Source organism: Zootermopsis nevadensis, unplaced genomic scaffold (assembly GCF_977971745.1).
Source record: "Zootermopsis nevadensis isolate Lab colony 2312 unplaced genomic scaffold, Znev_1.0 Znev_ptg000027l, whole genome shotgun sequence".
Classification (NCBI taxonomy): domain Eukaryota; kingdom Metazoa; phylum Arthropoda; class Insecta; order Blattodea; family Termopsidae; genus Zootermopsis; species Zootermopsis nevadensis.
Genome location: NW_028259159.1, coordinates 4,459,000 through 4,485,426, shown reverse-complemented (window position 1 = coordinate 4,485,426; position 26,427 = coordinate 4,459,000). Strand labels below are relative to the sequence as shown.

At 38.5% G+C, this 26,427-nt stretch overlaps 4 protein-coding genes and 1 pseudogene across 8 annotated transcripts in view; 2 read left to right on the top strand and 3 right to left on the bottom strand.

Annotated features, from left to right (window-relative positions):
- Positions 1-673: 673 nt before the first annotated feature.
- LOC110834650 (farnesol dehydrogenase-like) lies at positions 674-4,541 on the bottom strand. 2 transcript variants are annotated; one of them, XM_022074045.2, is made up of 7 exons: positions 4,432-4,541; positions 3,575-3,742; positions 2,914-3,082; positions 2,244-2,373; positions 1,474-1,603; positions 1,114-1,266; positions 674-859 (listed from the first exon to the last, which is right to left on the bottom strand). In XM_022074045.2, the coding sequence occupies exons 2-7, from the start codon at positions 3,704-3,706 to the stop codon at positions 818-820; spliced, it is 756 nt and encodes a 251-aa protein (XP_021929737.2). In that variant the 5' UTR covers positions 3,707-3,742; positions 4,432-4,541; the 3' UTR covers positions 674-817. The 2 variants fall into 2 exon arrangements, with proteins under 2 accessions (XP_021929737.2, XP_021929738.2); XM_022074046.2 differs by lacking the exon at positions 4,432-4,541 and adding an exon at positions 4,148-4,263.
- Positions 4,529-11,476, top strand: LOC110834634 (glucose dehydrogenase [FAD, quinone]). Its single transcript, XM_022074016.2, has 3 exons — positions 4,529-6,997; positions 7,524-7,786; positions 8,515-11,476. Exons 1-3 carry the CDS (start codon positions 6,819-6,821, stop codon positions 9,870-9,872), a joined length of 1,800 nt encoding a protein of 599 aa, XP_021929708.2. The 5' UTR covers positions 4,529-6,818; the 3' UTR covers positions 9,873-11,476.
- LOC110834651 (farnesol dehydrogenase-like) lies at positions 10,265-14,374 on the bottom strand (annotated as a pseudogene). Its single transcript, XR_015537227.1, has 7 exons — positions 14,211-14,374; positions 13,383-13,551; positions 12,528-12,654; positions 11,887-12,019; positions 11,514-11,666; positions 11,037-11,118; positions 10,265-10,679 (listed from the first exon to the last, which is right to left on the bottom strand). The product of XR_015537227.1 is annotated as a farnesol dehydrogenase-like (transcript).
- A 1,874-nt stretch (positions 14,375-16,248) lies between these two features.
- LOC110834645 (uncharacterized) overlaps positions 16,249-26,427 on the top strand; it is a 97,091-nt gene continuing 86,912 nt past the window's right edge. The window contains exon 1 of the mRNA XM_087356355.1: positions 16,249-16,415. Coding sequence (XP_087212481.1) covers positions 16,394-16,415 — 22 coding nt within the window. The 5' untranslated portion in view covers positions 16,249-16,393. The remainder of the gene's footprint in view (positions 16,416-26,427) is intronic.
- Positions 17,063-25,097, bottom strand: LOC110834647 (dehydrogenase/reductase SDR family member 11-like). 3 transcript variants are annotated; one of them, XM_087356356.1, is made up of 7 exons: positions 24,948-25,097; positions 20,182-20,356; positions 19,363-19,531; positions 19,100-19,229; positions 18,521-18,653; positions 17,867-18,022; positions 17,063-17,205 (listed from the first exon to the last, which is right to left on the bottom strand). In XM_087356356.1, the coding sequence occupies exons 2-7, from the start codon at positions 20,311-20,313 to the stop codon at positions 17,164-17,166; spliced, it is 762 nt and encodes a 253-aa protein (XP_087212482.1). In that variant the 5' UTR covers positions 20,314-20,356; positions 24,948-25,097; the 3' UTR covers positions 17,063-17,163. The 3 variants fall into 3 exon arrangements, with proteins under 3 accessions (XP_087212482.1, XP_087212484.1, XP_087212483.1); XM_087356358.1 differs by having other exon boundaries at positions 20,182-20,346; positions 24,948-25,036; XM_087356357.1 differs by lacking the exon at positions 24,948-25,097 and adding an exon at positions 20,649-20,790.

Below are 26,427 nucleotides of genomic sequence, written 5' to 3'. Positions count from 1 at the left end.
ACTCAATTTCCCTTTGTGATATTAATTATAATATTATTAGGTCTCTCAAATGGTATCTTTCTTTTGGGTTCACCAAAGACAGTGTCGTGTATATATATATACATAATATTCCACATGCGTGCTAAATTTCTCGCTCTTTTCACCATTCTTCATTTCAGCAACCAAATTAAAATATGAATCGGTTTTAGTAAGCAAATTTCTCCGTTCTCCTGTTAGATCCCTTTAGATACCAGCATTCCCCTTGGCGCCCTGTTCCCAAACTTCCTTTACTGTGAGAGAACAGGTTTAAAAGTAATACAAAATATGAGATAACATTGTAGTTTTATGCATATAATAAGCAAATAAAGAATAGCTTGTACGTTCTTTTACAGAGAAAGATCCCAGAACAACGATGAACGCGGGGAAAAAAAAACTTTGAATATTTTTTCTTGTCCGTCGTAGCCACTGAAATTTGTTTTTGTAGTTTGTTTTGCTCTATTGTTCTTGTAGAATAATCTTGCTTTAACATGTACAGTACACTGTTGGTTAACCGATTTACGGGTCACATTGTATTTATCGCATGTAATATATTATTTGTTGTGTCAACAGTTTTAAATAAACTGATAACAGTAAAAGAAAATCTGACGTGACTGACGTTTATGAATGTGAATATGAATGTGTTCCAATCCTGAGATATTTTTACCCACAAATTTCGTTTATTATTAATCCATTATTCGAAGCTAGTACAGTGTTTTTAAACATCACATCAGTATTTTACTTAAAATGACTGCCGTGTCGAAATATTCAATTACTGTTCAATAAAAATGTATCTTTTCTCTTAGTACTGTTGTCCAGCTGGTTTTACGATCAATTCGTGGATCTGAAACACAAGAAAAAGAATTGCTAGTATTAGCTTACTTTAATTTTGTGTTTCAAATTTAGCAGTCATTGGGTCGAAGTGACACAGTAGTCAGAAACGTTTAAAAAACCTCTGTTTAAAACACAAATTATTTTTCTATAACTCTTAGAGATGAGATATGCGCCAGGAGGCATTATGTAGACGACAAATATGCTATACAAGGGCTGTTAATGTAACATTCTTTGTACAGCTCAGTTCAAACGTGAAGTACCCACCTGGACATGTGTAGGGGTTCCCAGAACGTATATCACGGCATCCGCGATGTCCTTCGATTGAAGGTAAGGCTTCTTTTCGGGAGGTTCAATCATTTCTTCCGGGAAGACCGACGCCTCTGCTATTTCTGTAAGTACAGCTCCAGGACTCACGCTCTGAAAATATCACAGAAATATATAACCCTATCATTCTACGATAGTAAGGCAACTATAAGACCGTTGTTAGTGCCCAATATAATAATGTTTATGATAACAGCGCTGTCAGAATTAATTAGACTCATCTATTTTTTTAAATCTGAGTTGTAGTCCGTATCGAGAGTAGAGATTATATATCATGGAAAATCCACGTTGTATCACACTCACAGTGACCCGAATCTTCGAGTTCAGCTTCACCAGTTCAAGACGTAGACCCTCAGCTAGCGCTGTAACGGCGTGCTTGGAGGCAGTATACATTTGTAAGCCTATGTGCGTGGGAGGTCTGTGTCCAGTTATGCTGTGTAATGAGCAATAAAACATAGGCATTTCAGTAACAGAATAAATTCCAAGTATTAACGTTAGCGATTCCAAGATTTGTTACTCCACAAAACCTAGCCATCGAGAAATGTAACAAGCGTACCAAAACATAAACTTCATTCTTGCAAATTTCTCTCCAATAAATTCGCTTCTCCGAGCTTTCTGAGCACAGATTGATTGACGAAATTACATAACGTGCGATTTAAAGTTTTCACGGCGGTGAAGGTGTCGATGGTGGTATTGTGAGTGGTAAAACCATGCAAACTCATAGGCAGGCAGCGGATGAGCGTAGTGCATCCATATCTACCTGCAATAACTCGCGGCGTTGCAGTACAGAATACTAAAATCAACAAATTAAGTTATTTTAATAAAATTGTACAAAATGCTTAAGACGTCCAGGGGCAGGATCTTCGAAATATTTATTTTTTGTTTCATAACCGAATACAGGACAAGAAAAAGTTTATTAATGGTTTTAGACAAGTTTACAGAAGGTCTACGCAACAGATCGTTTCATTTTCCGACGACCTCCACCCCACCAACCAGTATATATTTGTGCCATGAAGAGATTCGCGAGCCACATTTTGGCATCCATCAAGTCCGTGTTTCTTAGGCTCACTGACCTGTTGATGTGGATGATGTGTCCGTCGTCCACTCCACTCTCCTTCATGGACTGGAGCGCTTCTTTGGTGCACACACTGAGACCCAGGACGTTGAGATCAAAGATTTTTCTCCACAACTCCGTTGGTCCATCTGTTAACAAAATTAAGTTGTCCAAACTTGAACGAAGTTACTAAAACGACTTAGCTATTCTAAAGAGCGGCAGAGAAAGAAGAACTCTGTTGACGAATACTTGAAACCAGTACTCCAGTTATGACGAACATGTATGTACATACGTACAGCCTACTACCTAATGTGCGTATAACTCACTTTCTTCTAGCGCGTTCCAGCATGTCTCTGCTTGAATATACTGAAGAATTGTGATTGTACAGAGTTGCATATTTACTACAGTTCGAAAAAAATTATGTTTTCGTGCATGGGCAAATATTCTTCTTAAAACTCCATTTTAAATAAAGGCTTAGGGAGAATAGGCAAACAGTCCAGCCTGCTATTGCTTTTTCTCAAACTTCAGAGACTCGGGGTGATCATAGTCGGTGGAATGACAGCCTTCTCACACCAAACGCAAGAACTACTTTGTGGCAGTGAACTGGGATAAACTATTTTGGTCCACAATGATGTCAGAATAAATTTCTTCCCACATTCTTTAAGAGGGACTCATAAGTGCGTATATACCTATGAGGCTACTGAAGGATGCTACTCCCGCGTTGTTGACGAGGATATCCACTCCCCCGACGTTGGTCTTGATCCACTTGAAGGCTTCCCTGACCTCTGACTCATTGCTTACGTCACACTTTAATGGGTATAATTTCCCTGCTGCCGATTTGAGGGAATTTTTCAAAGCCTGTAAAATTACGAGACACCAATCCGACATCATAAATCAATCTCTTTCATATTTTATGGCGACGTAAATGTGTCTATCCCGTGTGGAGTTGCTACTCTCCCATCGGGCGCCTCCCCAGGTGGCGGATAGGGGAATGCTCACCAGGTATGGTGAGTACCGGGGAATTAAAATACCCGGGGCGGACCAAAAGTAGCAACTACTGCCTTGTAGTGAGATATTGGATTATCAAAGGCTAAAGGAATAAAACCTTGAAAACAAATTACCCGGTCGTCCAGGGTGGGGGTTGATGCAATGGGCCAACTCAACATTCATCGAAAAAAAATGTTAAAGTACCCAAGAGATTATAACCTATATATAAATGTATAAACATTGTTAAACCGGAAATATATAAAAATACGTCTATGTTCTACATTGATGTCACTGTGTTAAGGTAACATTTTATACAATGAGAGCACTCTACGTAATCTAATTGCTTTTAAATGTGAGTCTTACTTCGACTCTGTCCACTCTGCGCGCCAGTCCGACCACCTTGAGCCCTTTCTTGACGAGTTCCTGGGCGATGGCCTCTCCTATCCCAGCACTGGCTCCCGTTACCACGGCAACACGACCTGCCCAACGCTCCATTGTAGAGATACTTTGCTTGTCTGTTAAAATTTTCCTCTGAAATGGGATATGTTAATATATACTTGTAGCTTCTTACTAGTTTCGTATCTAGATAGAGGCTGAGTACGAACTAAGTACTTCTGCTAACGGAAACCCAAACTTCAACTTCGTAAATATCTAAACCCACCGATCTATACGATCCTGAGCCAGTTCGAATATTCATTACTGATTTCCCTAATAATTATAAGCTATGTTATTCTTTCCCCATCTTCTTCTAGGTCTTTGAAGGTGTTTATTGTCTTCCTTACCAGATTTTCGTTTTTGAACCTTTCTTTCGTTTAGCTTGAACTGAATAAATCAAAAAATTCCTCGTTTTTAAATAGCATTGTTCATAATAATGTAACAAACAGAATCTTTCGAGTTAGCCTCGTAATTTTTCAACTGGTACACAAATTTAACTACCTTTTATGCAAACTCGAAGTTTGTTAACGTGTTCAGCATAGTCCGTCTCTGAATCCTGCCCCGATCTAGTCCAGTTCACATCACCAAGCTCCCTTTCCACCATATCATTTTTATTAGTAAGTCTATGTCCGGGTCTCCCAGTTTGGGCTTCAATTCAAAATCCTGAAAGCATTTCTCACTGCTCTTATGCCTGCTTCATGTCACATCCATCTCTTCTTCCTGCATTTGATTATCATAAAAATGTTAATATTATTTCGGGATCTGACGATTGACATGTTTCTTACCTCCGAAACACCTACTGTGGTGATTGCACCTGCACTCTCTATCAGTTCCGGTGTGACTGTGCGAGCTCCGTGTAATCAATGGGGTTTAAAATAATGCCATATCAAGTATAATCGGGGAGACAGCTGCACTGTCATGACATTCCAGAATTACACAGCTTCGTATCAGATGCTTATACCTTGACGGAAGTAGATAGTTTGTTCAGTCAGGTTCGACCCACATGTGCAAACAACTGAATGCAAAATTAGCGAGTTCTTGCCACAGAACAACACGAGCAGATGTTACATTCGGATCTGACAGTAAGAGTCTGTCTTGACACAGATAATCAAGAAGTATCTCGTATTTTATGGAACCATGAGGTCCAGGACAAACTCCAGATCGACCTTTCGAATAGGGAGCATGAGTCCTAACCTTTCGACCGCGACTTTCGAAGACAATCAACCATTCTTAAAAATGCTGTAATTCCTAAGTGAGTGAGCCGAGAAGATTTACGTGTTGTGGCCATGGTAAAGTTTTGGCGAGTTCCATGGATATTCCTCCTTTTGGCTCGAACCCACTTTCATTCTTCTCTCTTTCTTGTGCTCGACAACTTTATGTTTCCACTCCTATTTCTTCCGGCACATTACGAAGACGTGGGGGGAAAAAACACGATGACTGGTAAAATGGGAACTTGCCAGATCAGCGTGGACTACAGTGTCTGGCCACTTCTGGTTGAGTGAACGCTGATTTTCAGGAACTCGACCTTGGCATTAACTGTATCTGCTTCTGTGGTTCCCGCTATGACACGTCTCCTTCCGCCGTTTATCGAGAGTCATTTGCCTCCAGCGGAAGTTCGTATTCATCGTACGGGATCTTTGTTACCAGTTTCTCCGTACCCACAATCTTCCGCGTTATCTCTCAATGACTGGAAAACAAAAACTTAACCTAGAATTTTGGTTTTGCTCTTAACATGAAGCCCATAATCATGTTCCTAAGTAATTGAATTATCCCTGTAATCGCATAAGCATAGCTAATGATAATGTTTGTTCCACTGCGGACAAAAACCACTTTGTGAATGACGAAGCGATGGCATGGTTATTCATTGTTGGGCGGCTGGCTGTACCAAAAGGGCTTTCCCAACACACATTCTTACGCTGATAAAAACTGATCTTACGGAAGTGTCAATTTGGGAAGCATCGATGAGTCAGCGACTATCACAGAATTTGCTTTGCTGCAAAGTATAAAATACTTGCGTGGAAATATTTAATAGCAGAAGGCGGATGCAGTCAGCAGTCAGAGTTGCAGTATTCAGTGTACCTAGAGGTGAAATAGTGCAGTGTGTGAACATATGAAGCGCGTGTGTGTTGCTCGTATGGGTAGGGGAAACTTTAGGACATGCATACGGCAGTCTGTTGTGTTTAAATTCATCCTTTTACAAGAAATAAGAAATGTGTATAAAATTTTAGTTTGAAAACGAGAAAGCAAAAGGACACTATAATTATCAAGACGTAGCTGTTTGGATGGTATTAAAATGTATTTGAAAGAGACAGGATATGAGGGTGTGAGATAGATTAATCTGGCTTAGGATAGGGTTTTTGTTGGCCCGTTCTGAACATAGTATCGAATATTCAGGTTTCATGAAGGTTACAACGTTTTTTGACCAGCTGAGAGACAATTACATTCTCAGAGACTTTGCTCCATGAAGTTAATTTTTGCACTAATTCATTTATTATTTAATTTATTTCCTTGTAAACTACATTCATAAAGATATTTTAAGGATGCTGTCTGTCTGTTTGTGTGCACTTCAGTAGCACTGTGAGGGCTCATCAGATGAATATTTTGCACGTGCGAGTAAAATTGTTTACATCCTGTGCAGCAGCTGTATAAATATGGATCTGCATCAGAAATAATATTCTTCACATGTTAGTCATATAACTAAATCAACTTTCTTCAACCCACACAAAGTCAGTGTGAATTCCAGACTTGTAATTCTATATGGAGAATGCCTTTCTCTTTTTAGATATTTGACTCTTGTGAGCATTTTTGGGCGACGTAAGCATTCACCTTTTTTCATTCTGAGAGAGGATTGCATTTATATGATATGCACAAAAATATAATGTAAATATCTTTCACACCTGAAGAGACTCGAGTACAAATAGATTTGGGTCTAACGTGAAACTTCTTAGTTCATCAAGTACCAGTCTTTCTTCTTTCGAATTCCCGCAAGATGATTAGCTATCACGTCTTATATTTCTCATGATGGGTCATAACTGATCTCGCCCGCGTCCATCACAATTTACATTGAAACTAATGATTTTTGGAGTTGAACGGGTATCCTGAAATATACTAAGAAACATAATAATAGCATGACAATTTTTTACTTTACAGATACTGTACTTGAAGCTACACAATGGCAGCACTAGAATGCACTGGTTCTATAATCCTCTGTTTTCTAGCCAATTTTCTGCCCCTGAACCTCAACTATCAGTCATCCTCTGATCTCCATTCACCCCAATTAATCACCAATGAAGAACGCTATGACTTCATAATTGTTGGAGGGGGTGCTGCAGGTTCTGTGTTAGCCAACAGGTAAGTGATTTAAAATGTATGTTCCATGTTTAGCGCGTGGGGTTGTTGATTTGCATGTTTCGTTTGCCTTCATTTACAGCTCGTACAGTCTTCATGTTGCAAAGTTAGCTCCAGTATAGAGAGTCGCAATTATTTTCCTCAGACACTCCGCATGAATTCTAATTAATAGACTTATGTTAAGATTTATCATTCCTACGCTCTTCTAAATCCCTACCTGTTGATCCTCGTGATCATTATCCCATCATATTCAGCCTTGAAGAATATCTGCAAGTGAAAAGTCACCAACACTTTGATTTTTAATTGAAATTTACTATGTTCTGGCACTAGAATATCACTTAATTTAAAGCACTATAGACCTATATTACATTTATTTTTATTATATTCGACTACAACAGTCACAGAGAGGGGTTAAATAATTTAAGAATCAATTAGTTTCCATCCATGTGTGGAGCTTTGTCTTCACTCCTCCAGTACGATCATGTGCACAGGTTAATGTACCTCAGAGTCACCTCTGACCCTGCTGCAGGTTGTCTGAAGTGACAGACTGGAAGGTGCTGCTCTTGGAAGCAGGTGGAGAGGAGCCCGACTTGGCTGACGTACCCGCATTCCAACCGTTCACGACAAACTCCCACCTGAATTGGTATTATGAGAGTGTGCCAGACAGCAGGTTCTGTGGCGGGAAATCGTGCGCCTTTACGACCGGCAAGGGATTGGGCGGGAGCAGTCTGCACAACGAGATGATGTACAGCAGAGGAAATAGGCGCATCTTCGACATGTGGGAGAAAATGGGTACGTTCTGCGCTGTGAGACATATTTCTTCTTCCTGTATGTCCTCTTCCTTTACCTTCTTTTTTTCTATATTCTTCCTTCTTTTTGTTTATTTTTTTATTCTTCTGTATCTTATTCACGTTCTCCATTTTGTGAAAATCAAATACTCCTCCTAGAATTGACAATGTCTGATATGTTTTTTATAATAAATCAGCCATTGCCACAGAAATTTACAAAATTATGATCTCAGGTTCTCATGATGGTGAGTACAAAGATTGCTCTTTTCTGGGTTGTATCACCATGTAGTGTGGTAGAAGTCTACCAGTGTTTCAGAGGTTTTTGCAGGGTGGTCACCCTGATGATGGAGGCAGCCAGGATCTCTGAAACACTGGTAAATGTCTACCAGAATACACGGTACTACAACCCAGAAAAGAGCAATCTTTGTACGTGATGATGCTGTTCTTCTGGGTTCTGGTGCCGTAACCCAGAAGAAAAGCATAATCATTGTAGTCGCCATGAAAACCTCAAATTTCACATCTTTGTATATTTTGATGTTTTCTTTATATGATGACGTATTGATATAGTCTTCTCAACTATTGGAAGAGAGTGCTTATGTTCCTACTCAGAACAGAGGACAGATTCAGTAATTTTCTGAGACATGCATGAACTTATTCCGAAGAAACATTTAACTGCATCCTGAAATACACTAAAAGTCATGGTATTAACATTTTACATTCTGCTTCATTTAGGGAATTCAGGTTGGGCATTTAAAGATGTTCTGCCACATTTTAAGAAATGGGAAAACAACTCTGATCCTTCTATTGCTCAAGACACAGAATACCACAATATTGGAGGTCCCCAAAATGTTGGCTGGTTCCCATACCAGGACAGGAATGTGCAGCCATTACTGGAAGCATTTCAGGAAGTGGGTTATCAGGAGGTAGACTTTAACGGAAGGAATCAAACTGGTGTGATGCGGGCACAATTCTTCCAAAAAAATGGTGCACGACAGAGTTCTAATCACGCGTATATAAAGCCGGTCAGAAACGTAAGATCAAACCTCAAAGTAATCACAAATGTCAGGGTTACAAAGGTTTTAATTAATCCAGTAACCAAACTAACAAAGGGCGTGGAGTATGTCTGGGAACATAATAAAGACAGGAAAGGAAAAGTTTTTGCTAATAAAGAGGTCATTATCAGCTGTGGGGCAATCAATTCACCACAGTTACTCATGCTTTCTGGAATTGGTCCTAAGAGAACACTAAGGTCACTTGGAATTCGAGTGATGCAGGATTTGAATGTGGGCTACAACTTTCAGACCAGCATTAAAAGTGGTGGCATTGACTTAATATTGCCAGATTCACAGGCAATGATGCCAAGTGACGAAGATGTTCTCCAAGGGATTCTTGAATATTATAAAAATCGCCAAGGACCCCTATCTGCCGAAGGGTCATATCAGGTTACAGCATATATCCCTTCTCGTTATGCTAGTCCATTTGAAGATTTGCCTGATCTTCAGTTTGGCCTTCTTCCAAAAATTACGTTCCTTGACGCAACTAAGCCTGACCAAGAATGGCCTCACATTATTCCTTATTCATATTATAATAGAATATCTGTGCAGCCATACGATGTTCGTCCAAATAGCTACGGATATATCACCATCAACACCACAGATCCTTTTAGCCCACCTTTAATATATCCAAATTTTTTCTCAGCTGAAGAAGATCTCAATGTCCTCATCGACGGATATAATTTTATTGCAAAAAAATTATCAAAAACAAAAGCACTCAATAATTTGGGGATTTTTTTGGATACAACACCCGTGCCTGAATGCGCACATTTTTATTTTGGCACCGACAGTTATTGGAATTGTTTGTCGAGAATATACAATGAAACATCGCAACGGTATGGTGGCTCATGTAAAATGGGTCCGTCTAGTGATCGTTCAGCTGTGGTGGATCCGCACTTGAAAGTGCACGGGTTTAAAAACCTGCGCGTCGTCGATGCCTCTATAATGCCTATTTATGTAAATGCAAACACTTACGCTGTTACACTGATGATAGCTGAGAAAGGTGCAAGTATGATTAAAGATGACTGGTTGAAGTAGAAAGCATTTGGTTGCTTAGAAAAATATTTTTTGACAAAGTATGACCGTTATAATAATTCAGTCTGGCCTATGGGACGTTTATCTTTTATCAGGGATCACAATTACACTGAAGAAATATGGGTGGATAAATACAAGTTACGGTGCTTATATAAATACAAAATTTTGGAGTCCTTTCTATTTGTATATTCTGTTTATATTTGCGATACGAGAAAATTGTATGAAGCTCACTTCAGTGTAGTTTAACATGGGCTGTAACATCTTGAGAACACATAGATGTGTGTGTGCACGTACACATGCCTATGCACGTGTAAGATTATTCTGAACTCGTCATAATGTTTTTAGGCTTAGTTTATGGAACCCCCATATAGGTATAATAAAAGTTATATTAAAAGTTCATTTAATCTAGTCTTTAATGTTATTTATATTAATTACAAATTTGTTTACAGGCACTGTGAATACATATGGAAAGTACAATTAGAATAATTATCTTATATCTGTAATATATTTATTTATTTCCGTCAATACACAAACTTAGTTGTTAAAATTGGTGTTATTAAAGCTAAAACTTTAAAATTTGGTGCTTATCATCGCTATTACGATGTTACAATTTTAGCACTCATTATTTTATTTCACAACATGTTTCAATGCAACTGCATCATCTTCAGGCTATTTTCGTCTTTAAAACTAATGTATATTTATTAATGCAACTATCCTTGATTTGTTTGTTTTGTAGTTTTCATTTTTTGTAGATTGTTTCTTTTTGTTGTTCGTCTTGTTTTGTATTTTTTAGATCAGTCGTTCTGTAGTCTGTGAAACAATTAATTGACATTCGAATTATTAATTATTTATATGAAAAAGAGTTTGGAAAATAGAAAATATTTATAAAATATAGAAATATAAGATCCATACCAGAGTTGTGATTTGTGGTGTGTTTGCGTCTGTGTGTAAACTACAAATATCTTATATCTCCTTATAAATTATTTGTGCTGTAATAAGGTAATGATTTTGGTAAAATTACTTCATGCTGCTCCTAATATATACGGAATGTTACCAAAAGCATTACGCTGGTGTTTCTTATTGGGAAATAAATGTAGTATTAAATATTAGTGAACATTTTGCGGAAATCGAAAACAGTTTTACACGACAAAGTTGTTTTGTGCTTACGTATAAAAAATGTGCTAATTTCAAGATGATGTCACCAAAATTAAACAAGTTCTCCCACAGGCTTGATAATCAGTTCAAGGATCTGTAATCAAAATAACTTATCATTAATGATCTCTTTTAAAACACATGTTTGTTTACGTATTCATAGACAAGAAATGGTTTAGATACATTTTTGTATATCATTTGATAGCCATCGGAATATCTGTAGCAGACTACTTCGGAGACATATTTAAAGTTCTGAAGTTAATTATAAAATATTAATTAGGAATGATAGGTTATAGAGATGTGATTATTTCAAATACTGGAGGATTATTCTGTACCATTTGAGTTAATTTATAGATTACTTTAAAAAATAAAAATAAAAGAATAGCATCCAGCTGATAATCCCAGCATAGGGAGGATTAAATTTTTGTGTCTAATAAATGTCACAGTTTGAAATACCTGAGTAGAATGTTACTGTTTCAAACTGACTAGTACCTGAACATGAGGGGGTGTTCCCAGTACATAGAGCACGGCATCAGCGATGTCCTTACTCTCCAGGGCGGGCCCACTGTATAATTCTTGCGGTTTCAGAGCTTTTGAACCAGAAGCAATCACGAATTCAGTCTTCACTAATCCGGGACTCAGACTCTACAATGTTGGGAATAAACATGTTTTCAGAGTAATTCATTAATACTTACAATAAAACCATGCTTAACATGGTGAATATGTTCCGGTAAACAGGAGCACTAATTAGTTCACTGACGTTCTCTATTTGTTATTCACCGTCACCCTCCTAACTGACATTATATGACATATGTAGGTGAGAGAGCATTATTAAATAAAATATGTAATAAGGGTTTACACTCACAGTAACCCGTATCCTTGAGTTCTGCTTCAGCAGTTCACGACGAAGCCCCTCAGTTAGTGCCGTGACGGCGTGTTTCGATGCAGAGTACATATAGAGTGGGACTTGGGGAGGTGGAACTATGTGTCCCGCAATACTGCAAAGGAACAAACCCTTAATTTCTATAATCTGTACATTAAATTAAGTAAAAAGTTTATGTTGGAACATTATGTGCAACTCATTGGTATAGAGTAATTTTTGATAAGTTTAAAGTCACTTAGTTAATCCAAAAAAAAAATCCTTATTTATAGAACCCAAAATTTAAATGCCATGTCCCCAGAAGTCTGTTGTTGGGCATTCCTAAGCCTTGGAATCTGGTCCTCACCTTGTGTCTTCTTTTATTTATTGATTTCTATGTCTTTAGGATACTCACATCTGTGATTAGATCTCCCAAGAGTCTGTTCCCATCAGGTTTCCTATTTAAAATTATTTATCTCTGTCATATCTCTGGTAAGTTTGCTTCGTAAACCTGCTAGATTTGATAATTCAATAATATCTGGTGAAATTTACAAATTATGAAGCTTCTCATCGTATATTCTCTTCACTCAGAAAGGGCCACCTTATAACACAGACATGTAAAAGAATATATTTTTGGCGTTACTGACCTATTGATATGAATAATATGGCCAGCCACCCCTCTTTCGTTCATGGACTCAATTGCTTCTTTTGTGCATATGCTGAGACCAAGAACGTTAAGATTTAGGATCTTCCTCCAGCTGTCTACAGGGCCTTCTATATAAATGTATACATACGCATAAATATAATTCCACATTAATAAATTCTGTGGCAACAGAACCAAAGTTTTGGCACCACTAATAATAAATCTGGCAATTTTACACAATCCTGAGTCAGTTCCTTCCACCGTCTACCCTCATGACATACCTAAGATGTAGCTTAAAATTATTCTCCTTCTGTCTTACTCAAGGGTGCTGTCCTGGGGGGTTTTTGTTCCAAAATTCTGCGTGCATTTTTTTCTCTTTCTTGGTTGTACTATATGCCTTTTTATCATAATTCATATAACAACATATGGTAACCTGTTTATGGATTTTGGAAAAGTGTTCAGAATACAGTAACATTTAAAAGTGGGAAGGAGAGAGGGGAATAATATAAAAACGAATCTTGTGTAAAATTTTGATAATGTAATCTAGCGGAAGATTATGTCTATAGTGGGCTTTTGGTATTAGCGGTGTTAAATTTTAAGGCTTTACTTCCAGAGAATTATTTATTAACTAATTTGAATTTGTTTGCACTCACGCGCTAATTCTGTTTTTGAAGTTAAAGCTGAGCATTAAATTAAGATAAACATAAAGCTCCTCACATTCTTAACCTTTGCGCTGGATTAAAATGAATTATGAAATTCGTGATACAGATACTTTTACAGTAAAGATATTTGGTCCCCATCATCTGTTGGCTAGTAGGAAAATCATGGAACACGTAAAGAAAAATAATATGAAGCATACCACGCAGACTGTTGTTACTGTCTGCTCCTGCGTTGTTAATAAGAATGTCAACTCCTCCAAGATCCTCTTTCACCCACTTAAAAGTTTCCTTAATGTTTTATTCATTTGTAACATCGCATTTCAGTGCATAGAGCGTCCCTGGTGCTGACTTCAGATTACTATTCAGATCCTATAAGAATACAACAAACAATTGCTGACATTGTATGGACGTATTTATGCACCTAATAAGTTTATTGTCATGATTTATGTCATCAGGTGTTAATGTCCAATACATAGTGAATACAAACAAATCATTCACAATAGTAGCGTACAATTCTTTTGTGCAGGGGCCGAATGATGCTACTTCAAACTGATGATTTTTGGAAGTCTTTATATGCTTTTCAGTGTGAAAATCGTCTTCAGCTACCATAGATAGAACACTTTGGTCTGTTTCATTTGAGGTGAGAATATCTCAGGGGCCTTCGATTTTAAAAATTTTATGATTCATAAATATAACTCTTTGGTTGCAGAACCTGAATGATAAACTGTTCCGGAACAAAAGTCTGCAATTGGACATGTTCCTGAGTTAGTTACCTCACAACCTATTTCTCTGAGATCTGTTTTAATATTTTCCTTCCATTTCCTCATTGACATTTCTGAAGAGGGTTTCAATATCAACATTCTGTATGCACTACTTATCTTACTCATGTTGGCTGTTTGTCCATTCAATTGTAGCCTCGTAGCCATCGCTATTGAAACAGAGTACATGACTTGAATTGTAAGTTACTCATTACTGAATTCCCTATACGCCCACATACGCGCAATAGCAACTTAATATAGAATGTTTACCTCAACCCTCTCCACTCTGCGCGCCAGTCCGACCACTTTGAGCCCTTTCTTGACGAGTTCCTGGGAGATGGCCGCTCCTATCCCAGAACTGGCTCCCGTTACCACGGCAACACGACCTGCTCAACGCTTCATTGTAGAGATACGTTGCTTCTCTGTCGAAACATTCCTCTGAAATGAGATGTGCTAATAGATACTTGTGGTTTTCCTCTACGTTAGCTACCAGCTTGACACTCAAAGAAGAATGTGATAGAGATGGAACTGAATACTCCCCCGAATAAAACCCCGTAATTGAACACCGCAGATACCCATTTCCACCAAGCAGTATGACCCTGAGCCAGTTCTATATAGCTCAGATCTTAAAAGGAGATTCCCCCAATATTTATGCATTACGCTGTTATTGACTTGTCTTCTGAGTAGTCGCTTTTCAGATTACGTATGTATTTACAATCTTCCTTATCCGAACTACGTTTAGCTTGAACTCAACTAATCACAAGATTCGTTTTTTAAATGACATTGTTTTTATCACTTCAGTTTTAGTTTTGTGTCAAAATCATGCATTTTTCACTTCCCTTAGCATGCTTCGTGTCCTTTCCATTTAATATTGCTTAGTTTGAGCATCCTTACAATATGAACAGTGTTTAAGCGCCTAATAGTGAACATGATTATTACCTCTGAAACTCCGTCTGAAGAAATTGCACTTGAACTCTCTGACTGTCCTTGCGTTACTGCGTTAGCTGCGAGAAATCAGTGAGATTCAAACGTATGAGATAAGAAGGAGAGTCGAATGAAAGCTGCCTTGTCATGGCCTTCATCATTAACGTGACTGTACATCAGATGCACAGACCTTGACGAGAATAGACGGTTTGTTCAGTAAAGACGGAAATATATTTGTGATCTACATTTATCTAACATAAATTAAGCAGACTGGTGTAAACATAACATTTTACATTTGTATTTTGGCAAAAGTCAGTTGAAATCTCAGCTGAATATTGATTTTACTGACTGATATTTTTCTGTGGTTCCCCACAGTCTCAACAAAACAAATGGTATTATAGTGCCTTGAAATAGGTCGTGAGTGGCTCCTTTCAAATCCTTGCCTTCACACATTTAATAAATGTTACCCATTTTATTTGATGTTATAAGACTTCAACAGTTAATTAGTGTTGTTTAATAACTTCAGATTTAATATAACGTAGGAAATAACTCTGAATTTGGGAGGAAACTTGCTTTCACCTTCACGGTCACTAACATAATTTAAAGAATATTTGACTTTGCCTGCTGTATTGCTTCAGAAGCCAAGATAAAAGTTTGTCCACTTGTGCTCAGTATTTGATTTATACGTGATTTATCATATATATATAAATATGTATTTATACCAAAGAACGTAGGAATGAAAGATAAGGAATTGCTTTGTCACACACTTGTGATATCTCAAATTTCTGGATCGTGATATTCAGTGTCACAAGAAGATAAGTTACCAGCCAGCGACTTGCATATCCAAATGTAACAATTCATCATCCTATGGTAAACAGAGCTGTTTCTACCTTATCGTATGAGAAGACAAGATAATGTTGCACGTGAAATTATGCAATCCTCATTTCGAAAATATTTATATAATATGTATAAACACGTACCTGTGGAATATATTTGCCATATTTAATTAAATTTCATGTTTTCACGGCGGAAAGTACGAAGATGGCTTTTCTCCTTGGGTGTAGCGGCCGTGTGATCTCGTACAAATTGATTGACGTTTCAGAGGTCCTGACTGCCTCCATCGTCAGTGCGATATCCTACATGACTAATTAATGTAATAAAAACTTATTCCGTTTCAAGGGTTGCCGGAACTCTTAGTATTTCTCTACCTCTCATCGCTGCACGGAGTAAATTTGTTTCATCTTTGTAATACCCGCCACATATCAGACGAAATGGATGCCGGAATCGATCTTGGCACAAATTAGATTGATCTTCTAACCTCGGCCCTTCATTTGTTTTCCAGAACTTCAGCAAGGAAGCTGGCGTTGAAGTCTTTCTGTGATGAACCAACCCGAATTTGCGATGTGCCCAAGGACGATAAGTGAAAGTGTGAGTGGTATCATCAGCTGTGTCAAGGACTCCCGAAGCAAAGCGGAACTTCAGACGGGATGTAACTACAGAGCAGAGTCACCATAGGTGGACTCCATTAAATGACGGCAACCCGCAGCTACGGTGAGTAGGCCTAATGTTTTCTAATGTTTTTTCTAATTCTGTTAGAATAAGCGGTGAATATATGGTTCTACGAGGATACGTCGTGTCAAGTATGAATTCACGAATAGGGCCCTAGACCTATTTGAAATTACCGTTGTGGTGGCGAACAAAATGAGTGGACGAATTAACGCACATTAAGGTCATATGTCTACCTTTTTATTGTTACGACGGGTTGAGACCTTTATTTCTTTGGAACTAAGTCGCAGACGGGCCTTGTGTTTACTCTCTGGAAGGTAACACGATATAAGAAACAGCTGTTGGGAAAACCGAAGGATGTCACTGTGATAGCTACAAATTCCATTTGGGCTGTCCTAGGCCAAACCGGGACCTGCCTTATGCAAATATAAATGAGGTTCATGATGAAATTAAGAGTAGAATACATTCGGGCTCTATTATTATTTTAGAGCCTTGGTAACGAGGAACTTGGCGATAAGTAACGTTAATTAACATCGTTTGGGTAGTGAAATGAAGGAGGTTATGATGGGTTAAACTTGCAGCTTGTGTAAAAAAAGACAAGAAATGCAAGTGAGATAAATATTAGCACCGGTCAGTGACGAAAGGTGGCCAAGAAGATAGGTCGTGCAAGAATAAATAACTTGAAGCGGTGGTAGCTGATTATATGATTTTATTATGCAAATGTTCTTCTAGAGAGTCTCTAGGAAAATGGTACATAAATGCACGTAATGCAGAAGTTCTTTCTTTTGTCCGTTTAAATCTTCTCTCCAACCGGATGAATGGTCACCTCATGAATCTGTAACAAACGAGGTTATAATATTTTTGTTTTCTCACAAAAACATTAATTCTTGTTAGGTTCATTTGTTATGGATGGTAGCACATTGTGTTCAACGTAATGAGTTCCACTTCTGCAAGGCCACAAGTATTGTTATCGCAGTAAGCAATGGAATCCGGTTTTGGTTTAGTGGTTTAATAGAAACGTACAGTAGATTCCGGTTAATTGGGCTATCGGTTAATCTGGGCAGCCATTTGTTTGAAACTTCGCATAATTGGGGCAGTCGCTTAATTGCCAATCTAGTCCCTATGTGTCCCAATTAACCGAAATCTACTGTTAAAAAAATATATATAATTGCTTCCGTGTTCAGGGCTATATTCTGAGATACGTTTCAACATGTGAGATGGAGGACACAAAAAATGTACTCTGAATTTTGATGTCAAAGTGGCTTAGAGGACTGCCACCTGTATGGTCGAAAATAATATCGGAGAAATGCGTTAAGATGGATGTTAGGGAAATAGATGAAAGGAAAATAACTAGAACCGGATCGTATTTTGTGGTGGGATCTGATACTAGTGGCCATTCCGATTCTGATGTCAGAGGGTTAGGCGTTCGCGATGTTCGTCAAATGTTTTCGACGCTACGAAATTTCATTTGTACATTGATGTAACTGCACCGTTACCTGGACATGCGGACGGCTTCCGAGAGCAAATAGGACTGCGTCAGCGACGTCTTTTGGAAGCAAGTGAGGATTGCTCGAATACGTGGCTTCTGCCGTTACGAGTTTCGTTCCTGAAGAAGTCAGAAAATCTGTTTTCACCATTCCAGGGCTGATACTCTGTAACACCAATGCCTTGAATCAGTACACTTTTACTATGTAAGGTTAAGGTTTCCAGAGTGTGGTTCAAGTATACTAGTTTACTGACATCTTATAAGCTGATATCGCCACTAAAATTTAGCGTTTTTATTTTACATGTTTTTGTAGAGGTGCTGCTACGAAAAATTACGAACCGCCACTGAAAACTGCACTTTCCACTCTACAAACCAAACAGTATCAATATTGTACCTGATTGACACTCGTTGCTTTATGAACCGGCAAATTATAGTCCTAGTAACTGTTTTGTATGGACGTAACACTTCATTTTTCTGTCCGAATGAAGGGAGGATAGGATCAATGATGATGGTAGAAGTGAAATCATGGTTTTATATTAAAAGGAACACCTTTTATATTATCGGCCAGGGAATTCGACACAGAAACAGTAATTTGACAAGCGCTGTCCATTTACCGCGTATAAGCCTAGCGTATTTATGCGTTTAATCCAATTTATTTACTCACAGTGACTCGGATATTGGACTTCAGGTTGACAAGTTCCTTTCGCAGTCCCTCGGTCAGCGCTGTGACAGCGTATTTCGATGCTGTATACATTGAAAACCCAAATTCCGCAGGGGGTACAACGTGTCCTAGGGTGCTGTTAAAAAGAAAATTGAGTATAAGGAAAATTACATAATGAGGAACGTCATAATTTATACTGTATCAAATGTTATTGAGGGGGGTAAAACCAAGGAGGATTATATGGGCCGGGCATGTAGTAAGCATGGGACAGACGATAAATGCATCAGATACTAAATTATACTTGAAAAACCTGAAAGGATGAAATAACTTGGAAGACCTAGATGTAGATGTGAGCCATTTGCCTGCCAATGCCATTAATTATGTCAGTGTAGAACTATAGACGTGCAATATTAATTCACAGTGTCATAAGTACCTGACGTTTATATAAGCCTTTTTACGCTTGTGTAATTAAAATGTATTCGAACATAGATACATATTCTCACATACATCAGGTGCGTAATCGTTACGTAAGTCTGCTTTGGATATTCTTATTAGATCTTGTTAAACCTGCAGGTAACATACCTGTTTATATGAACAATGTGACCATCATCTACGTTTCGGTCTCTCATAGATTGGATTGCTTCCTTCGTGCAGATACTCAGAGCCAGAACATTTATGTCGAAAATTGACTTCCAACTTTCAGCTGGGCCATCTGTATCAAAAATAATCTGTTGAATTAGTTAAAATAGCTCATTGGGTACACACTCTCATATTTCTAGACATTTCTACAGCGCTTTGAGCGTTAAACCCTAGAGATTATTCCTCAAAACGAAATCGTGGCTCACCAATGAGGTTGTTTGAACTGTCACCTCCGGCATTGTTAACCAGAATGTCCACCCCTCCAAGATTACTTTTCACCCATCTGAATGTTTCCTTAACGTCTGCTTCTTTTGTGACGTCACATTTCACAGCGTAAAGTTTGCCTGGTGCCGTCTTGAGAGTTGCTGATAGTTCCTGAAAGAAAAATGTTTTCAGTTCAGGATTTTAAATTTGTAACGATTTAATGCCACAGAAGAATCTACAAAGCCATTCAATTAAGTCACTACCGCTTCCTTCCACATCCCTTCCAATTCATTATTCGCTATCATCCTCTCATTTGACTCTATATAGCCTGAGGTACTGAAAGAGTGTCGTTAAATACACTATAAATTTAAAAATAAAATTCCTCTCCAACTACTAAAACTCTTAAGCAGTTGATATTTTTCGATCTGATCATGAAATTTGTTGTAGGATCGTACTATATCGAAGTCGCAAACATTACTGACGTTTCGGAAGAAATTGCAGCCTCATTCAGGACAGAAGTGATGGGAATGCAGTTTCGGAGGCTTTGTTTCCGGAGATAAGGGACTGTCACGAATTCTGATTGGTCAATCCAAGTCAGATCACAAATGTGTGTGTGGCTACCATTGACATGTTTTCCGACGTAATTTTCCGTCAGAACGACCATGAAGAAGATCTTCCGAAATGTTGGTAATTTTTACCGCTGGGATATCCTTGGATATCCACGAAGTCTCATAAATTATTTTACAGAACTTAGATGTTCATACCGTGTTCACAAAAGCCCGCATGCACACATTTCTCTCAAGAATTAATCTCTGTCTTACTTGGATTTTCTCCACTCTACGCGCTAGTCCGACGACTTTGAGCCCTTTCTTGACAAGTTCCTGGGCAATACAGGCTCCAATTCCTCCACTGGCTCCCGTTACCACGGCAACACGACCAACCCAGCGCTCCATTGGTGTGGTTTAGTTTGCAGTTATTGTATGTTTCTGAAAAGAACTTTATGTACGGAAAATGTTCAGTGACATTCTCGATTACATTCTTGGAGTATAAATTATATCAGGACGAAACATTTTTTAAATCAGAAAGCCAGATTCAGAAGTGATGAAAAAGTAAGAGCTTCTTACCGTTTAATTTTTCCTAAGTCCACAGTTTATTTTTTTATTTTTTTTAATTTTTTGAAAGATTCAAGTTCTTTCTATGTAACCTAATTAACGAGTTGACATATTCAGGCAAAATAATTGACTTGTTTACGTGAAATTTGGTGAGAATATTTATCCTGCTCGCTTACCTCTAATTTTCTATACGAAAAAATGCAGACATGTCCGTTGTGCGAACGTACGTTGTGTAAAAAGCACTAGCATGTTTTAATGCAGGCTTGAAGGTTTGCATTTAAGAAAAAACTGCGTTGTATACTGGGACAGTAGTTTAGATAATGAAATTTAAGTATAGAGTTGCATCGTAAATGTTCGGCAGAATGGATTACGAGAAAGTAAAACTTTTTTATAGTAGAACACTTAAGTACAAATTGTTGTCACTACTTATATTATCACAGAACGTTACTACAGTAACAGTCAGCAAATTACAAGCTTCATGACCACGGAAGGATTCCCCCCCCCCTAATTGTCGTGCAGTATTCAAACTCTCATGACTCTCATGACTCGATACAAGCAATTATATTTTTAGTTGTCATTGTCTTTTTTTTTCCTTGATGAGGAGAATGTTTTTACACAGGCCGAGACCGAAGCTACTTTTATGTCACTGAAAATCCACATTAATAAAAACGTGTCTTCGACAAAACTAGAAAACTATCGTTTGTCAATTGTTACTTTCTTTCTGTTTATGAATGCTAGTTTCGTCTAAAGGTACAATTTGGCTGCACGCGACAGAGACAAGCGACCGAGGCAGGCGACAGAATTGCGAGACCGAGACTGGTCGCTTCCTATCTGATCTCTGTACAATCGTATGAAGTACAATTACGAGCGCGAGACAGAGACAAAGCACAGGAGACCGCTCTCGGACCAGTAGTGTCTCGCGACGGGCTCAGGCAGCACGTGTGTTGTTGAGTAAAATAATGGCAGAAATTAAATTTACCGGTGACCAAGATGAGCAATTGGTAGAATTAGTAGCAGAAAACCGACCACTGACCACCGACAGAAAGAACCTTCTTCGCGTCTGGTTTTGAATATTGAACTCATAGGTTTTCTTTGTTTCTTTCGCAACAAATAACACAGCAACACATCATCTTCTTCTTATTCTTCTTCTTCGAGTAACCTTTTTAGAAGCATTTTTGTACTCATTTTTCACAGAATATGTGCACGTATGTCTCAACAAAACAAAGAAAACAAACACTTTGCCGCATGTCTCGGTCGTCACCTCAAAAGTGTGTGGCGACAAGCTGCGATGTGTCCGTCTCCCCACTCTGTCGCCTGCCTCGGTCGCTTGTCTCTGTCGCGTGCAGCCAAATTGTACCTTTAGTAGCGTTGTGATCAGCGATGCAACACGGAATTATGTAATGTAAATAGACGTTTCTTCCTGGCGTAGTCGTTGTTGTCAGCCAGCCGCTACATGCCACAGCAAAAGTAATGATGGTCTAGACAAGTGAAGGTCGTATGCTACTTGTAGAAGGAAATTTTATACAACGCGGTTTTAAAACGATATCTTGTTGGTGTCCTTCGTTACCGGGTACATCCGTTCTAGACGTTTCCTTTGTAATCTCTTCAAGGTATTTTCTTACGTAATTTTTAGCAATCAAATGCACGAAAACAACATGACTAAACTATCGAAAAGTATTCTGTACGTAGGTAATGTCAAAGCTGTTCGGTCTCTTGTGAACATAGTAATGAGCTTTCGGGTTCCATAAGAGGCGGGACAATTCTTGATTACCTGATCAACTGTTGGTTTCTTGAGGACTCCGCTTCGTGGAGTCAATTAAAATCGAACTGCTATTAAAATAGCTGGAAAAATTTATTCTTGAACACGGTCTAAAGCTTACATTAAGGTTATGTGATTATTTACGTATTAAACATTATAAATAATTAATTTATTCAGTTAATTACTTATTAGAGTCTCTGTAATTACATTTTTACTGTCGTGTCCTATCAAAATCGTATTACATTTAACTAATGACACAGTCCAGACCACAGGATCAAATAATGTGGTTTATCCAGAAGGATGCTGGAATTTTACAAGCCTGCCTTAGAGACAATTAAGAGCAGGAATTTCTAGGAATAAATTACGAAGTCTGATTTCCTTCAAACCCTTCAGTCCATATACGAAACAATCAGAAACTCTGTATTTATCAGTGAAAAACTGGGAGAATAATTTCATTAGATGCTTTTTATTAGTAAGTATTTTTAGTTACATCATTAGTTTTACACTTTTATCAAGTCTGTAGCTCCTAACATATAATAATAATAATATAATATATTTGGTTTAGACTATATACAGAGATCTGTGGCCGCCTAACACCAGGTTTTCACGGCCACAGTCCTTACATACGTAGCACTATTAGCACTACTGCTTACTACAACTATTCACTAATGCTACTCTACATGACTATTCCTTAATCCCTAATACTATTTACATAACTCTTTCTTATTGTTCTCGTGCCTTCTATCTCAGTGGCAGTTCTAAATTCCTAATTTTGACCTGTCGTTTACATCTTACTTTGTACAGAAATTTCCCTACATCCCTGACCTCCGTGTCATTCGTAGTGCTTAAAATTTTCTTGAAGGCCAACTCTTCGCCAACGGTGAACCACTTGTTCCTCAGGAGCTGTTCCCTCCACCTCCCGGTTTCCGTACACTTTAATAGTATGTGAATCTCGCTTTCTGTCGCCCCACATAAAGGGCATATTTTCCCATCCATGCCCCCCCTCATCCCTCTCAGCTTCCAAATACCCGCTCTGAACCATGCCCATCCCTCTCTCTCCACCCTCGTACAGCAACCAATGTAGCCCTGTCTACCCCACCCTGATTTCATCTCCCCGTACAACGCCAGAGATCTCTTTTCTCTAATTTTAGCAAAAACGTTCTGTCTTTCTATGGCGTTGCACCTTTCCTTTAAAATTTCCCACGTCCTGCCCACACTTCTTCCTTGCGGATCCTGCCAAATATACCCCAACCCTAATTTATCTAATTCCTCTTTTACCCCCTTAGCCCATCCCCCAATTTTCAAGTTCAGTACCTGCCAGTCGTAGCATCTCCTTACTAAATCATCCCTGTCCATTTGCAAAATCCTTAACCAAAATTTTGTGACCAACCCTAAAACCTTGCTCCTCCTGCTGTCTCTCCCCAGTTCCACTTCGGCTACCCCATTTGCTCCGACCCTTGGTATCCCTAGGACCTTCTTACAAAATCTCCCGTGGATTACATCAACTTCTTTCCATCCCTCCTCTAATCCCCATATTTCCGCCCCATACATCATTCTCGATTCACATACCATCTCGTATACATTTTCTAAAATATTTATCCTCATATGTGGCATTCTGGCTAAGCACTTATCTATCGCCACTAAGGCCTGCTTCCCTTTCGCCACTACTTTAGCCTTTTGTTTAGCCCACCCTCCTGTGCTTTCCAGGGTCACACCCAGGTAGCATATTTCCTTCACTGTTTCTATTATTTTGCCATTCATAAACCACCTCTCATCCTTTCTCAATTTCCCTCCCCTCTTGCATACCAACACTTTCGTCTTCTCCAAGTTGCATTTCAAGTTCCATTCCTTGCAGTACTTCGCCACTTGGTTGATTCCCTTCTGCAAGCCGTTCACCGTAAACGACCCAAATGCTAAATCATCCGCAAACAACAACCCCGGAATTGATTCATCCCCTATCACAGGCGCGTGTATGTTTCCTTCCTGGATATAGTCGATAACATCATCAATAAAAATGTTAAACAAATAGGGGCTCAGACTGCACCCTTGCCTAACACCTCTACTTTGTTCAACCAGGTCCGTCACTTCGTTTTCTCCACACTTCACACAAAATTTGGTTCCCTCATACATTCTCTTGATACATTCAACCATTCCTCCACTCACTCCCTTCCGTCTCATTTTAAACCATAAGGCCTTCCTATCAATCGCGTCAAAGGCTTTTTCCAGGTCCACCAAACACCAGTATATACGGCCTCTTTTAACGCTTAGATACCTATAAAAAACTTTAAACGCCATATTTGTGTGTAGGTATGTTCATTATCTTTATCTGGGTAAAATTTCTGATTGTTGTCATAAATCTGAATGCTAATTACACTGCATGTCTCACTTGGCCGCTGTATTGTTGTGTTACATTCTAGAAGAAAGAAATTTTTACATGCCAAATTGTTGGACTTTGTCTTAAGTGGTCCTAGCGTAATTCCTCAGGTGGGAAATTAAGGATTGTGTAGATGTGGCAGTATCTAGACGTGTGGTCTTTGTAATGAGGTTTGGGGAAGTCTGGCATGTTACTAAAGGAGAGTTTATCTTTCCTTACGAAATATCGAAAGTAGTTTACAACACATTGTCTGAAAAAAAGCCAGCCATATCCGCAAGAATGACCTTCAGTACGTAAGTTAATGTTTAAAAAATAACAACTAGTGGTTACAGATTTACCTACCTCTCACACTTCGCTGTTGAGTAGGTCACAGAAGACTGAATGCAGTATGGCCGAGTGCGAATTTATATATTTTGTTCGTGGCGTCACATTCAGCGCCCACATTTTAAAAAAAATATGCACCATCATTTCCGAACAAAAGGAAAACTTAGAAAACATGACATGTCTTGAATGATGATTCATTGCTGGAGAATGTATTAGTTGAATGCATTTAGCGCCGTCAAACACATAAAACACTTCACGTTCTCATGACTACTAAGCAACAAATCAATTGCATGGGGCAGAATGGCCTCTTACCCGAGAAATTCCCCGCCTTTGATGCATTTCCAAGGTTCATTACCGTGCTCAGAAGAGCCTACATCCGGTCGCTATCCTGATACGGCGAGCCTAATTATGTTTCCATAAGATTGAATTTAATATCATCCTCAAACTTACGCAGGCGCCTTCCGAGTGGTATTTTCCCTTTAAGTCTTGCATAATTTTTTTTAATTACCCTCATTCGTGCTACATGATCCACAAATCTAATCTTCCTTGATTTGATCTTCCTAATAATATTTCGTGAATGTACAAGCTATTGAATTTCTCGTTTTGAAATTTTCTCCGCCTTCCTATCAATTCAGTCGTCTTCTGAGATGTTGCGTCATGTAGCCTGATAGATGCTGACCAGCATTTCGGAGGTGCTTGGTGTTAATGTGTTTCTGGGGGCTGTCCGTTTGTCCCTCCGGTTTTTATTTAAAGGTTTTTCAATGTTGTGTACCATATTTAAAATTATTATTATTAACAATTTTGTGCACTGTGATACGGTAAATTTATTCCGAAATACGTGGCGGATACACAAGGCATACTCGTAGGGGGTTCATAATTCTGTTTCTCTGAACAGAATCCCCCAAAATAAACGTATTAACATATCTGATATCGAGCAAGTGCGCGAGTATACATCTTAGAATCTTCCATCTATAAATATCAACACAACCAAGTATTAAAAAGGTAAAGTTTACGTTGTCTCTGTTCCTATGCATCATTCCTTGAAGAATAATAGTGGGAGTGGAGGTAAAGCTCCATAAACTTTTATCCTCGTCATTAAATGGAAGAAAATGGTCAGTTTCACGCTCAGGCCTCCTTATTACCGAGGATAGATCCCCGTTACCCGTTGGATGGGAAGTTTTTTGGGGACCAAGTGCTGGTCCCTATGTGATGGCGAATAATTCGTATATTAAGCATATTTTAAAATCGCAGTCTTGCGCAATATTACATTTTATCTTCAGTGGACGAAGACTTTATCGATGTTACGAAATTCGGATAGTGACGTTCAGTTTTTCTTAAAAAAAAAAAAATTCCAACTTCTCGTTAAGGTTGTCGTGTTGCATTAGCGTCTTCAAAACACTTGATATTTACTATTTGCAAGTCACTGCAGAAGTATTATACTTCTATCTTTTGACTGATGCTTCTACAGTGTGGAGTATAAACTTGAGACTTCACAAAC

Coding starts and splice junctions, on each gene's coding strand:
- LOC110834650 (XM_022074045.2), bottom strand. CDS start 3,706: ATGGAGCGTTGGGCAGGTCGTGTTGCCGTGGTAACGGGAGCCAGTGCT. Junction 3,083..3,574: donor GCAGAGTGGACAGAGTCGAA/GTAAGACTCACA, acceptor GTAATTTTACAG/GCTTTGAAAAATTCCCTCAA. Junction 1,267..1,473: donor ACTCGAAGATTCGGGTCACT/GTGAGTGTGATA, acceptor TGATATTTTCAG/AGCGTGAGTCCTGGAGCTGT.
- LOC110834634 (XM_022074016.2), top strand. CDS start 6,819: ATGGCAGCACTAGAATGCACTGGTTCTATAATCCTCTGTTTTCTAGCC. Junction 6,998..7,523: donor GGTTCTGTGTTAGCCAACAG/GTAAGTGATTTA, acceptor ACCCTGCTGCAG/GTTGTCTGAAGTGACAGACT. Junction 7,787..8,514: donor CGACATGTGGGAGAAAATGG/GTACGTTCTGCG, acceptor TGCTTCATTTAG/GGAATTCAGGTTGGGCATTT.
- LOC110834647 (XM_087356356.1), bottom strand. CDS start 20,313: ATGGAGCGCTGGGTTGGTCGTGTTGCCGTGGTAACGGGAGCCAGTGGA. Junction 19,532..20,181: donor GTAGAGTGGAGAAAATCCAA/GTAAGACAGAGA, acceptor TTTTTCTTTCAG/GAACTATCAGCAACTCTCAA. Junction 17,206..17,866: donor GAAGCCGTCCGCATGTCCAG/GTAACGGTGCAG, acceptor CGTTTGTTACAG/ATTCATGAGGTGACCATTCA.